Genomic DNA, 15,581 nt, shown 5'->3' with positions numbered 1-15,581 from the left:
TGGCGTCCAGACACTCCCGAATGGCCTCCTCGACCTCCACCATGACCGATTTGGTGCTATGGGAAGCCCAGAACCCTGACTGTGCCAGATATAGAATACCCTCCCTCTCAACAAACATGGTGAGTTGTTTGTTTACAACCTTCTCACACACCTTGGCCAAGCCAGGTAAGAGGGAAATGGGCCGATAGGTCCCTGGGTTGAGAGGGTCTAGAGATGTATTTTTTAAAAGTGGAAAAATCCTGGCCTGCTTCCAGGCCACTGGGACTAACCCTGGGTGTAGGACTACGCTACACGTGCATAGTTTGCGCAACTACATGCTACACGAATGGCACGTAGCACAGTGCAAAAACGCGTAGCATAGCGGGCATTTTTGCTTGATTGCGGTCCTCAAAGTCAAGTTGGCGACCGCGAGCAAGCAAAATGACATCCCGGCGAGACTTTTTCCTCGTTCGGGATCAGCAACATCAAGTTGCCGATCGCGAGCTTGGATAATAAGCCTCCCGGTAAGATTCTCAACGTGGAGTGGTCATGTTTCTCATTGCGATTGGTCATGTATGCTCGCGACTGCTCGCGATGAGAAACTACCAGTTTGCGTTGAGAAAACTGCTGCTCGAGTACAAATCTACTCGAGCGGCAGAATATCACCGCTTGCACTGTGCAAGATGCCGTTTGCAGTGATTGCACAGTGCGGACAAGCATCCAGCACTGTGCAATCAGTGCGAACAGCATTTTCCCTACCACAGTTCGCGTAGCTGTTAGTAGCTTGCGTAGTGCGAAGTGCACTAACTACGCCCAGGGTTAACTCGTACACTGGCTGTCTGGAGGGACAAATTGATAATGCTGTTTACCTCTACATTAATCATCTCTGCTGCTGCTGCTGCTGCTGCTGCTAGCAATCTAGCAGGGCAAGGGTTAGAGGGTGAACCAGATTTTAAGCTCTTAAGAATTTTAAGAGAGTCAGACAAGTTCACTGGCTTAAAACCATCCAAGAGATGTTCAGTGCCAGTAGGTGAAGGCAAAATAGTTGCCACGGTCCCATTGTCACCAAGCAAAAAAGCCGCCTGAATAGTGCGGATCTTATCCAAGAAGAAATTAGAGTGTTGTCACACTAACTTGAGTCAAAGGAGACGTAAAGCTCTGAACAATCGCGAACATTTCTTTGGCATTGTTTTTGGCAGCGTCAATACGGTTTGTATAGAATTGCCTTTTGTAGGAAGTTATGGCCTCATAATAAACTTTCTGTTTGATTCTGAGCTTCCGCTTGGCTGTGAGGCAGTAATCACTGCGGCGCCACGCTTGCTTAAGAATCTTACATTCCTGTTTGAGTGCGTTCAACTCAGGGTTAAACGAAGGTGTAGAAGGGGACTCCCTAGACAATTCAGGAGAACTCTGCGGGGCGAGTGTGTCAACTGCCTTAGAGACCCAGCTGTTAAAGCCGTCAAGTCTGTCCTCAAGGTCACCAGAGAGGATAGGTCTAGATGTGTCCAGAACTTGGTTAAACACACAAGGAGCAATTTTTCCAAAGGCGGGTTTGCGTAATGAACGTGCTAAGGGCTCGGCATTCGTCACGTCCCACGAGAAGTAGGCCACAAAATGGTCAGACCATGAAACAGGGCATGGGTCTCTGATCAAAATGGGGAAATTAGTACAAATTGGTCCAGTATGTGGCCAGCCTGATGGGTAGGGAGACTGACCCGCTGGTCCAGTTGGACCAAATGAAGAGTATTCAAAAAATCACATTAGTCCTTAGCCTCAGCCTGATCGAGATGGATATTGAGATCCCATAAGACAATGTAGTGGAAGAATCTCAACACCCTGGGAGCTATAGCATCCTCACAGACCTGTAAGAAAGGTCCTACCGGACCAATGGGCCTTTAGATCAAGGAGCCTCCCAAAGTAAAGTGGTCGAGAAGTTTATACTAAAATCGAGGACCTCACTGCCCCCCCCATAAGGTAACGTCCCCCCTGCGTAGGTCCCACTTGTTCTTATAAAAAATGTCCCCTCCCCTCTGAGGCGTGGCTAGGGTAACGACAGGGGTTGACATAGGATCAAGCCAGGACGGCGTAATGAATAGTAGGTCTAAAAATCCATCATCGAGGATATCAAAAACCTCTGCATGATGTTTCTTAAGGGATCGAATATTAATCAGAGCTGCAACAATGGGGGGGCCTGCGTTTTTCGATGAGAAGGTGTGCAAACTTGGTCGGTTGCAAGTCCTAAGTCCAACATAAAACCACAAGTCAGGCACACATTCTTATTGCCAACAAGAACATCCCAATTACCTTGAGATTGACAGATGTTCGAATTAAAGGCCGATAAAGCATCCCCAGTGTAGCATACTCTGACATCCCGTCCTTGATCCCGGCGAGCAGCGTGGCTGGCGCTGGCCACTTCCGGGACGCTAAGAAGCGCAGACGGGCTTGCCTTAGGAGCGCCAGTAGCGCGCCCGCTGCGCGTGTCAGCGCAGCGCGCATTGAAATAGCCACGGCCGCCAGAAAAACTAGAGAGCGCACTACCAAAAAATGGCATCTCTCAATGGCGGCACGGGAAATCAGGAAGTGTATTGATGGCAGCGGTCAAATTCAGCAACAACAGCACGCACGGTACAATACAATGGCTACAAGTTTTCTAAAAAAGTGTGGTAAGTTGAAAAAAATTAGTAAAAGGTTTCTGAGGGCTTAAAAATTGTGCAAACAGGCGAAACAGTGCAAACAGCGAGATAATGATACATAAAATCAGCAGAGTCGCGTGGTAACAGCCAAATAAAAGTATACAGTGGCTGTAGGTTATTTAAGGCGCTAGGGTTCCACCTCTCCTATTTCCTGTATCATGCTCATTTCAATATTAGAAATACAGTAATGGCAATTCAATGCCTTCTTTCTGACCCTCACTTAAGTGTAGACCAGGCATGAAGGCACCTTTTACAGGCACATGAGCTAGTGTGCATGTGCCAGACATTGTGGATTTGCTAGGCTAAGGGCCTACTTATTACCAGCCAAGGCCTGCCATTCTAGAGGGACTTCAGGGACCAAACTCAAATGACATGCAGCAGCATTGATTTTTAAGACAGCCCTGGGTTTTCTGGGCTCAGGCTCTATACTGTCCGGGGCTACATGCCAATCATTGAGGAATTAAGTTGTCACTGGGTGGGGCGGGTTCAGCAAGTCTCACCCACCTCACCCTGCCAGATGATTAGTTGTGAAAGGTTAGGGATTACAAGGAAGGGTCTTTGTGTAGGAGGCAGAAGAAAAGACCAGCTCATGAGCAAAAACAAAAAAATAGACCTTTTGTAATGTAATCTAGTGCTCATGTAAAGTTCTCTAATGTCCTTGGTACAGGTTTGTGCTATATAAAAATGTGACCCAACATCATGAGCCTGGTATCACAAGTTTATAACACATGACTCTGTAACAACCAGTCACATACTGTAAATAGATTCACTGTGATTGCTGCAGTTGTGCAGAATGTGCATGAGTTTACAGCAGCTACCAGCTTGTGCGCATATCATTTACTTCCACCTTCCGCAGTGCTGTGTGATGATTGCACGGACTGCATAAATGTAACATCCATGTCCCACATGTATAGGTGAAGGAGCCCGTTGCAGGGGACTGTCAGACCACTTTAGAAATACTGAGGGTGAGAGGGGGGCGTGGCTAGTATCCGCTCAAGATGGTGGTTCGATGCTGAGCTCCGTGAGCCTGCTGCATTGTGCCGTGCTAACAACGGCCGTTTGGGACTTTCTTATCCCTGGAGACCTTGGGCCAAGCCAAAAATTCCCTCTGGGACCTACATCTCTGTTCTGCCCCCCTTGCGGATGCCCTTTTCCTCCAATCGTGGCCTCACTGGAGCGCCATACTTTGGCAACATGGTTGTGCCTTGGGGCTGTGCTGGGAGCTTCAGAGCCTCAGAACAATGATTCTAGGGCATTCCTGTCCTGGTCTGCAGCCGTCAGAAGCCTAGGAATCCAGCACAGCCACAGACATTGCGAAGTGCTTTCTATCCTCTGCCCCCACCACTAAGTGGTTCCTCATTTGGAGGCTCACCATGCAGTTTGCAAAATGTTGGTTACTTGCAGATATTTGATCCATTACCCTTTTGCCCGGCTTTTTTGGTGGACAGAAACCGAAATCGCTCCTGAATTTCCACCAGGTACCTCGCCATTTTATTCCATGCCTCTTAACCAACGAGGCGTTCGCCTCCTGCCCTGCTGAGGACATATTTGTTTCACAATCGCAGAGGAGTCATTGCCCACACCTTGATGATTGTAATATGAGGTCATACCACCACCCCTAGCAAGGTGAATCTCTAATATAATCATGATTGTACGCAGCTGGATCCTGTCATACCTGCATATTACTGAGCACCTTATTTCTGCATTGTGTTTGGATGGCCTAGCCTCTCTATAGGGGCTCTTGGGTGCCACAGGTTTTAGGTTCTCTAGTAGCAGAGCGTGACATTGTAAATTGTGGACGACTCTAACTCGTACCAACATGAGTACGATCACTTTTGATTCCTTTCACGGGTCACTATTAGCTTTTTCAGCAGCTGTTGGCGATGGCAGAATCTAAGAAACACAAGGAGAAAGATGGGAAAGACCATCTTGAAAGAACAAAACTGGAACCATCATTCCCTGACTACCTTATCAAGGAAAAACAAGATAATTCTGACTTCTGTAAGCAATCCTCAAGAACCTAAATGTTGTTCATTATATTGCTCAAAGCACAACTACAAATAAAGACCTGCTACAAGTGAAAGTGGCCGGTATAGGAAGGCTCAAAAAACTAAATTGTGTTCATGATATTGCACGAATCACAAATGTAAATACAGACCTGCTACTAGTGGAAGTGGGCAGTAGAAAAAGGGATCTCAAAGAGCGTACCTGTAGAATATCAAAAGTAGAATTAGCATGGCAGAAGATCGTATTTCAGCGCAATCTAAACACCTGCTTAAAACCAACGCAATACTTACCTCCCTCAAACATGAGGTCACCAAGCTGGAGGACCGTAAATGGCATTGCAATCTTAGAATCTTCGGCCTACCGGAAGGATCTGAAGACCAGTCACGCTCAGTGGCCGTCTTCCTGGAATCCTGGATGCCTGCAACTCTAGGCATTACCCTCACAAAAGACTTTGAACTCGAACATGCTCACAGGATCCCCACCTTCAAATCCAAGAACCCTGCTACTCCCCAAGTGTTAATCTTCGAACCTTTGCATCATCAACATCTGAGCGTATTTTGTCTCATCTGTGGAAAGTCGAATCACTCTCATTGCATGGCTCCAAAATTTCCATATCCCAACATTTTGCCAGGGACACTGTAACCAGGAGAAAGGGCTTTCTGGCGCTTAGGAAGATTTCGGAAAGAGCAGTACAACACTCCTTCGCTGGCACCTACAAATTTAAGATCACCTACAAAGGCCTCATAATCCACATTTTTGTAAATCGCACAATCAACCGTAAGGGTCTCTAGGCGCTGGGGGCTGTCGGGAAGATTAAGCAAGCTATTGCCCAGAGTCACATGGTGCTGGGCTAGCCTGCCGCCGGTGCCAGGGATCGAACCGTGATCCCCAGATTCCGGAGTCAGTCGCCCTAGCTGCGGCGCCACACCCACTTCTTCTCGGAACCTGCCTATATGGAGACTTTCTTGAACGATACCTTCGAATAACGTATGGACAACTCACACAGTGGCCCTGGCTGGTGATTCACTTAGTCCTGAGGCAAATCCATTGGCCTACCTAAAATTACTATCAGTATCACTCTGGGGCCCTGATACTCAAGGGGTAACCTTAGCGCTTCAGTTGCTGTCTCCTGTCATACAGCAAATCCAGCTCATGTTGGTACAAATCAGGTAGTTGTAATATTGCCATTCAATTCACTGTAAGTACACATGTTTGTCTCGTCTTAACTGGTTTCTCAGGTTGATCATATCTTCAGTCAATCCTGCTGCTTTACCACTGTTGAGTTGGTTTTTCTTGGCTCTGAACTCCTCCCAGCACTATACAACCTCTCTCTCCTCGTTATTTATGATCCTTAGACATATGCATAGCAGTGAAGCCGTCATCAGTTGACAGGTCCTGGTGAGGTTGGATATACTTTCCTCCTACGGTTACTGCATCCACACCCAGTATAGAGGCACATAGTTCACTTGTCTCACTTAACTCGTGAGCTCAACGTTCTGGGGTATTGACTGTTAGTGCTGTTATAGTCGACATTATGCCTTAACCATTTTCTTTTGAAGGCAACAGGCTTATTACAATAAAATTTGACATACATACGTTTACATTGTATTCTGGGGGAATTGTTCCATGACACTGTTCTCTGCCCATAGGTAGCTAGTTGTTTGTATGGCGGTGTGCCTCCTACGGCTGCCCAATATATGTTTCCAGTGTATAGTATATCTCGTTACAGTAGGGGCCCCTCTTGTTTGCAGTATAATATACATACGCTCCTACAGTGGCTACAGCAACCGCTAACACGCATCTGATTCTGGTGTGGCCAGGTAAATGCGAAGTTCCAATAGTTCCAGTTTGCTCCCTTTGATTGATGGTTAAATGTTAAGATTGCCTGCAGTAGGCCAACTCCCCCTTTAGAGTCTTACACTTGGCTCGTTTTACAACCAATGTACAATCCGATGTGAAGGATTCTTGCTCTCCGTCTTGATGTGCTTGACTCCTACAGCCCATACTTGTACCTTGCCTCTGACTGGCTTCTTCCTCTTTCCTTAAGGAATTGTCTGGGTCTGGTTATTTTGTAATTTTTCCTTTTTGGTCTATTTGCACTGTGTCTGATTTTTCTTCCTTCTGAGCTATTTGATACTTCTTTAACTACATTTTCTCCTTCAAGAGGGGTTGTTCGCTCCTACACCTCATACTGGTTTCCGAATTTAATGAATGATAAGCACACATTTTGAAAGTGATTTCCTTTAATACTAAAGGTCTCAATCACCCAGTAAAGCATAGGAAGATGTCTAAATATTGCCACTTCATTAATGGTGACCTGGTTTTCCGCCAAGAAACTAGGATTGCCTATAAAGAGGCCTTGTTTATGCATAATGGCTGGGTGTCTGATCTATCCTGCTCTGCAGCAATTTCTAAAAAGAATAGCATGATCACCTTAATCTCACATAACTCTGGTCTATCAAGTATTGCCACAGAGCAGGACAATAATGGCAGATGGCTGATTACTCCGCTTCAAGGTAGAGGAACAAAACTATATGCAGTAAATATTTATGCCCCCACTATGGATGATCCACATTTCTGGTCACCCTCATGAGGGAAACTGACATTGTTGCCCCCCAAAGCCTATAATATTTTAGCTGGGGATTTCATTTTCAACGTACCTTTGGACTACAAGCTAGATAGATACTCAGCCTTTACATACAGAGTCCCTAAGGCTCATAAAGCAATGCATTCTCTATGTACTTCTCGCGTCCTTGCTGATGTATGGAGACTTCATAATCCTGCAGGTAATGACTTCACATGCTTTACCCTCCACACAATAGTTTTTTGAGAATTGACTATATTGGCAGGCCCCTCTCCCCTGCAAGGCACGTTCGTTCATCAAACCTATCCCAATCTGGGACCACACCGCCAAAATGAGCGCCCTTCAGATCCTCCCCATTTAAACTAAAGACCTTTCATGGCAGATGAATCCTCAAGAATAACCAAGATGTGCTCAAAATTCATGAATACTCAAACTGTGGGTCCTTGCATTGAACCTGGGATAATAGAGATGCAGAAACAATTTTGGTAGAATCAGAGAGCTTATTAACAATTCTGAAAAGCTTTTTGGGACAGTTATAAGCTGAGATCATCTGATCCGAGAAGAGAGTGTCACCAGCCATTCTACAACAGTTATGGTAATGCTTTGGAGCCAATTTATAATTAAGCTTAGAGGTGTCGTCATAGCTAAGCCCCCAAACCCTCTACAGCCTCTTACAGACTGTTTTCTTTGCCTGTAGTTCCTCAGTGAACCATGGGTCAGGAGTATGAAGCCTGGCGGAGTGGTGCATTTTAAAGGCTGAATGCGATCCAAGGACTTGCACAGCCACTCGTCCATTCGAGGCTGATCAAGCTTGACATCTCCCAATAACTTAGAGATTGAATTCCTCAGCTGACTATTATGAACACCGAAGTCCAACTTTGACCGGGCCCTAGAGTTAGTCTGAGGTATGTTCTTTCCCTGATAAAGCCAGGGGAAGTAGGTACTCTAAAAGGGACAGTGATATGACCCAACCTCACAAATGGTACCAAAGGAAGAGGGGGAGATTTTCTATATTAGATAAAATTGGATCTAACAGGTGCCCTGCTTGATGAGTGGGAAAATAGTTATGAAGATTCAGTTCCTGTAAATCTTCAATAAGACTCTGTCCAGACCTGCCTAGTGGATCCTCCAAATAAATATTCAGGCCCCCAGCACTATATAAGTTGACAATCTAAGAATAAGGGGTGCTAGAAAGTCAGATAATGACAGTCATCTACCTGTGGAGCCAGGAGGGCGGCAGATCAAATCCCCAGAAAGGGTTAATTTAGGTGAGAGTTCCAGCATGAAGGACACATCTTCGCAAGAAGGGATGGGAAATTCTTGCATTTTACATTTAAATGTGTCTTTGAATACTATCGCTATTCCACCTCCCAATCTATCTACTCTATCCTTCCTTACAATGGAATAGTTTGGGTGAAAGGCTGCAATCACATCCGGCATAGAGACCTCCTGGAGCCAGGTTTCCATGATATACAGGGCATCTGGAACATGATCTTCTAAGATATTAAAAAGATGTTGTTGATGGCACGGTAGTGATCGTGCATTAAGATTGAAAAAGATACTCAGTTTATCACCTAATGACTGACGTGGGCACTTTGACACACTGCGCGATATCAGAAGTAGCATAATTAGGAAGTGACTGCACACTTACCTGTGGCTGGATAGAAAACAAACAGTTTTTACATTTGTTGGGATCCCTCAGCAGGTTGAGGGACCCCGACATTCCTCTAAGCATCGGGGCTGAAATACTCTTAGCTGCTCAGCCGAATATGAGACTCTGTTAGACCTAAAAGGGGCATGGGCAAAGCCCCTGGACCCGTTTGGGTGCAGACGGGCACAGACGGGCTTGCCTTTGACGTCCTGGTGGTACACCCGCTGCACAGTCACCCTGCGGCCATAGCTAAGTAGTGTTAATTAGCCCAAACACTAGACTACTGAAAGAGCAGAGAATGTGAGCTAAAAAATGGTGGCCGGGTAAAAAAATACAATAACCCAAGCCGGCACTTAAACTTGTGCAGCGAGCTCGTAGGACAGCGTTAAGTAAATCTAAAAAGATATTTTTTAAATAGTAAAATGCTCAAGATAGTAAAAAACGCAGTGTTTCGCCATCAATACACGTAACCCCAGATGAGTGGCACCAAAGAGCAGCGATGTCTATAGTCAGATGCCAGAAACACTAACTGTAGTTTCTCCAGATACTCCTTGAATAAATATACATTGTCACCTCTCATGTGTTGGGGACTCAAACTTTAAATGGCAATCGAAATTCATCAATATCTAGGTGTGTGGTTTAGCAAAGATCTATCAGAATCCATAGCACAGAATGAATCCAAAATGATTAAGAAGATCAAATATCTTTTGTCAGCACGGTCACCTAAGCACATTTAGAGATCAGAGGCCAATAAAATGATGGAGTCCCGAATAATCCGTTTTCTGGCAAGTATGCTTCCTACTCACCTCTCACAGATTTCTTTCCAACCATTAATAAAAATACATTTGACTTTCTCTGGAATAAAAGAAACCCAGAATTCGTTCTAACAAACTCCGAGCTAACTCGATTGATGGTGGCTGTAATCTTCCACACTGCGATAACCATCACACAGTGTTCATAGCAGCACATAGCGCATGATAGTTTGAACTGGATCCCATTAAAATGCCTATCTGGCTTGACATTGAGAAAAATATTGGTCACCCATTTCCCAGCAATTCCATCCTGAAGGAGTTGCTGGGTCTGGTTCTTTGAACCCAGTTCAGGGCTTGTTTTGAATCAGACTGTCAACAGTTTACCATTTCTTTGTGCCCCTACATTTAATCCACAAATATGCTTTGTGGGGCTGAGAGAAGCTATGGGTCTAACTGAGAGAAAAGAAAATGGTAGCAGACCTCAGTGTTATCAAGGCATTTCTTGCATGCAGACATATTGACCTAACATAACATGTACATTTGTAAAGTGCACATATCACCCAAAGGTCTCAAGGCGCTGAAAAACAAATGTATATTGTTACTCATTTTATCGACCTCAGATGGATGAAAGGCTGAGGGACCCGCTGGGATTAGAACCTGTGAACATAAGGTCAAACACAGGGCCCTACAGTGGATGCATTAGTCCACTGCACACCAGACCCCCAAGTGAGACTCGTCAGGTAAAATGAAGTGCTCACTTGAAGACTACATGAATCACAAAGCTCCTTGCCATGGTATTCTTATTTTATTTCAAACAGGTACTTTAAAATTCTAAAGGCCTCTACAGATAATCCAAAGGTGGACACCACTAAAATACCGATTCTGCATGCTCTGCCATTTTAGCAAGGAGTGAGAACACTCTTAAACTGCACTTTACCTCAGTGGGTGAGAACAATGTACAAATTAATTGAAAATCAAAAACAAGCAAAATTGGCAGCCAGCACAGTTATAAGGCGTGCTAGAATACATGAGAAGAAATTTACCCCAAAGGTAGATGCCATCTTTCAAACAAAAGGGGGGAAATTATAGCCTAAGGTGTCGAAATATGGGACCTGGACTGAACAACATCTTAATTAGGGATTTTGTAAAGAAGGTATGCGAAATCACTGCTCCTCCTAAAGTTACTAACCATGCTGTCCATGGAATGCGATATAGGAAATCAACTATTGAATTTTAGGGCACTGCTGCCAAATCACCATACAAAACTTTAATTTATAGCGAAATATAACAGAAAATTAGACAACTATAAAGAGACAAGATACCAAGGAAGCCATCAGGCAGACGCTAGCAGATGTTCCTGCATGCCCAAACAGATAATGGCCAGAGTAGGAGCAGTATGAAAATAGAGAAGAGAAGTCCCAAGTTGAGTAAACAAGAAACTGTACATAGAAGAAGAAACATGGAAAGAAGGAATTATGCTGGTAAGTGAAGCTTCGCAGAATAAACAAGAATACATTAATAATGATAGGAATGTAGAGAATGGACACATTTATAGATAAGACTGAGAAAGGATTGAGCAGGAAAAGGGAGCCAATGAAGAGGTGTATGATACAGAGAAATAGGAGCAACAGCATAAAGTCTGGAAATGAGGAATCGTAATCTTATAGATCAGTCAGAGAAAGTGCAGGAACATACACAGAGAATCCGCCAAGAGGTGAGAATCTGCGGTCAAGGTTGAAAAAGTGCAAGAGAAAAACAGAGGGTTTTAGTGGACTGAAAAGTTAGAAAGGATAAAGTCATTCACATGTTGAAAAACTAATAACAGCTGGTGCAGAGAGGATTTAAAGGTGGCACCATGTTCGAGGAAAGACTAGAAGAGAGGAAGGAGAAAGAAAATAGAATACTATAGAGGGCAGGTGTGAGGAGAAGAAGCAGAAAAGAAACGAACCTCTTCCATATTTGGCATTAAGTGCAAGGTATGTAATGCCATCCAAGACTGGAAGTCCAGAAGGAAAGAGAAGGCCGGATTATGAGGCTACAAGTGTATGGTTGACAAATAAGAAGAGAGATGGAAAACCTGACAATAATTTTTGTAAAATTAACACAAAAGTTAAAATTGCAAATATGTATAGCTTAGGGGCTGTGTAGAGAGTAGACAGAGGACACCACAATGAAGAACAAAGGAAGAACATGACTGACCTGATAAAGTGTCTGAAGGACAGGAAGAGAGGCACGGGGATAGCTATATAAGAAGAAGAATCAAATTATCTTAATAGAGTAGCACATGATCGACCGTATCAGAAGTGCCCAGAAGAATAAGGAGGGATGAGTGTTTAAGGACTGCATAGAGGGCACTTTACATACAATAGCCTGGCCAGAAGCTACACCAAAGGTGGACAGAAGAGAATGTGTTAAATACAGTGTTGGTTGTAGACCATGTGTTCCCAAACTTTAGAAGTTAAGGAAAAGAAGGAGATAGAGCAAACAATTGTTGGAAAATAAGGAAAGAGAGAAGAATATTTGAGAATATACTGACTTTGACTGTGAGTAAATAGTGTTCATGCCTGTTTAGAGGACATCCCTCTGTTTCTTTGACCTCTTCATTGAGGCTGTAGAGATTTGCATGACCTCTGCTGATGACTCAAGGATACAGTGTATTTTTTTAGCACGTGCGTCCTTTCTGTGTCTCACAACTGTTGTTTCTCAACCTTTGCTTCTTTTCTCTTGTTCTGTACTCTAGATGGTCCCATGAATACCAGGATGCCACTATTGAGAAGATCATCCGCTTCCTGCAGGGGCGCTCCTCCCGTGATTCCTCAGCAGGCTCTGAAAACAGCATGGATGGCACTCCCACTCTTGGACAAATCTAGAGTCTCTTCTAGGCTTCCTGCTCCGACATGCCTTTTACATATATATTTTCCCTGAAGGAACCTTAACCTTCTTGCTATTCCAGGCCCACAGAGCTCTGCCACCTTCCCTGCTCCTGAAGTGGACTACATTTCGTACCTCTTGCATCTTTATTGCTAATTTTAGCCTTGCAGGAACAAACGGTGCATTAAGCAGGGTATGTAAGGCAATGAGAAAGAGGACCTGGACTACAGGAAACATGGTAGACTGGTTAACGTGATCCGTAGAACCCTTCTACTTCAATTCCACCCTTCCTGCCAGTGTAAGAACTCAGTATGCGGTTAATGTGATTGACATAAGCGGATTGCATTCTTCCGTCACTTAATGATGTTTCAATTACGTTGCTGTTGTTCCTAGGTTGTTACAGATGTTCCAAGGAGGCCCAAAGAACCCTGTGGCCCTGTTGTAATCCAGATTGGCCATTATGGAAACGGTTTGTGGCAAAGGGACATGTTGTTGCTTTTAAATTGGTCTGAGAATTTTGGCCACAGTGTTCGGCGAAAGGGAAAACCTGCTGTAATAAGCAGTCGGTGACCTCCAATTTCTCCTCAAGCCACCTGACATTGACTCAGTTGAAGAACTATTATTGTTGGTCTAAGGGAAATAAAGGAAGGGCCTTGTGTAATTCTAACACAGCAGAGCTACCCTGATAATGTGTGGATGTTTTGAGAGATGCCCCATAGAGCCCAGTTAGTGACACTTCATGCCAGGCTTCATCTATACTAAAGTATGCAGCTTCTTACTGCAGGAGACTTGAAACATATGCAGTAGGAACAGCCGTTTAAGTGCAGTATCCCTTGAAAGTGTTTGTACTTTACTTTAGGAGGCCTGTATTTGTCAAAGTTCTGGGTATGAGGAGCAGGATCAAGCCTTGCTCAGACTGCCTACTGGTTCTGTAGTGGTTGAGGACATTGGTACTGTCGGCCGTAAAACTCAAGGGTTCCACAAACTGGATGCATTTCTCTTCCTTACACCTATTCCTTTCCTACCTAACAAGGTTACCTTGATATATAAAAAAGAAATACTGTATTATTGATCCTTTCTTCATGCTGTAGCTAAAAGGTTTTACATTTATGTGCTCCAGCCAGTACATGACTGGAGGGGGACTCAACCTGAAACGCAACCTCATGATTTAGGATATTGAAGGCAGAACTGCACCCCTGTACCAAGTGCCTTCTGCATTGCTCATCCTCCTTTCGTAGGTAGGAATTATCTGTTCCTTTTATTGGTTGAGAGTGTAAGCACAGCCTGCCATTTGAAATAGGAATCAGTTGCCATGAAATCATTTGGCAAATGTTAATCAGTGCTTTCAGTTTAGATACTCAGTTTAGCCACTCAGTTTAGGTACTTCCCAGATACTTCCCTCTACTTTCACAACTCACCTCCTTGCACAGACAATCCCAAGGAAATACATCCTGCCATTGGTACAGAATCTCCCCAGACAATTTCTTCCTTTTTGCATATGCCTTCGTCCATAGAGAATCTTTATACTCACCTCGACATCTACCACTCAATCTGCACTCCAGAAACTCTTCAGATATAGCCATACTGTTCCACAATGTTTACAAAATCCCTAGACACACCTCATGTCTCGCACTCTATCCTCAGTCCATCACCTCCTCAGGGATATTCATCCTGTTCCATAACTCGCCTCAATGTTCAGAGAATCCATAGATGCTCCTCCACGTCCATTGCTCTAGCTTCAGTCCAGAAACTCCTCATCCTGTGTCACAGCTTATCTAAATATTTGGCAAATGCTCAGACACACACCCAAGTGCACTACTGTACCCTCTGTTTAAAAACTCCACACATACTTTTTTCTACCACTCATCTGAATACTTAGAGGTGCCCAAACAATCCTCCAAGTCTACTACTCAAGTGCCCTTCTCCTTCTACAGGGAATTCCAATACACACTCTATACCAACTGTCTGTAGTTTAAAAAATGCCCCAAATACTCATCTTGTTCCACAACTCACCTAAATACTTGGTGAATCTCCATATATATCCATGACTACCGCTCTACCTTCTGCTCGGACTCTCACCAGATGAACTTATCCTCTTACCTGGCTCATTTGAATACTTGGCGAATGACCGGATACACCTCTAATTCTACCACTCGTCCCTCAGTTCTGAAACTCCCCAGACATATTGCTGCTGAACTCCTGGAGAGGCCCAGTCTCTCCTCCAAGTCTACCACTCAGTTCAGAAACTTCCAAGATTCTTCTTCCTTTTCTGTGCATTTGCTTGGTCTGCAGATAATTTCCAGACCCACTCAACCACATTACTGCATTTTAAAAACTCGCCTGATTCTTTCCCACCACTCACCATGGTGATAGGGGAAACCTTAGACATATCAAGGGCCAGAAATTCCCTAGATTTGCACCTTTATTTACACACCACTACCTAGTTTGCAGAGATTCCCCAGAAACATTTCCACATCTACCACTTGGCCGCACTTCAGTAGTGCTTAATTTGAAACAATAGTTGCAAGTGGGGTCCACTGGAGCTCATTTTGTGGGGGCCAGCACTTATTTTTCCTTCACAGACTTTAACCAAGAGGAAGAGAGTGAAAAGCACACAAGGGGGAAAGAAGGAGGAAGAGAAAGACTAAAGAAACACGTCAAAGCCGGAAAGCAGAAACATGAACTAGTGAGAAAAAGTAGTAGGGATAGTGTGGTGGTGGATTAAAGAGGCATGAAGTGGAATCGAGACTGTGCAGCCTTGGCATTAGTAAGACTGACATTCGTGCTTCTGAGCAAAACGTTGGGCCTCAGCACTTATTTTTTGTTGCAAACTGAGCACTGCAGTTCAGAAACACCCAGATGCATGCCCCATGTTCCACAACTCATCTTGGTGCTTGAGGAATTCTTGGAGACACAATTCTCACCCTAGGGACAGTCTGTACCTATTCAACACAGTCAAACACAGGAGGTTCCTCAAAAGCAAATTTAATTGAAATGGGAGTCAGAAGTATCTTCTTTGAGCATGTCTATTAAAAGTCCAGTAG

At 44.3% G+C, this 15,581-nt stretch overlaps 1 protein-coding gene across 1 annotated transcript in view; it reads left to right on the top strand.

The window, feature by feature from the left end:
- LOC147730367 (NAD(+) hydrolase SARM1-like) overlaps positions 1–13,585 on the top strand; it is a 200,787-nt gene extending 187,202 nt beyond the window's left edge. Inside the window, exon 9 of the mRNA XM_086955172.1 lies at positions 12,407–13,585. Within this exon, the coding sequence (XP_086811298.1) occupies positions 12,407–12,536 (130 nt within the window). The 3' untranslated portion in view covers positions 12,537–13,585. The remainder of the gene's footprint in view (positions 1–12,406) is intronic.
- Positions 13,586–15,581: the final 1,996 nt, after the last annotated feature.

This window comes from Lissotriton vulgaris, chromosome 2_1, assembly GCF_964263255.1.
Source record: "Lissotriton vulgaris chromosome 2_1, aLisVul1.2, whole genome shotgun sequence".
NCBI classification, from domain to species: domain Eukaryota; kingdom Metazoa; phylum Chordata; class Amphibia; order Caudata; family Salamandridae; genus Lissotriton; species Lissotriton vulgaris.
This window is presented reverse-complemented; position numbering and strand designations above follow the sequence as displayed.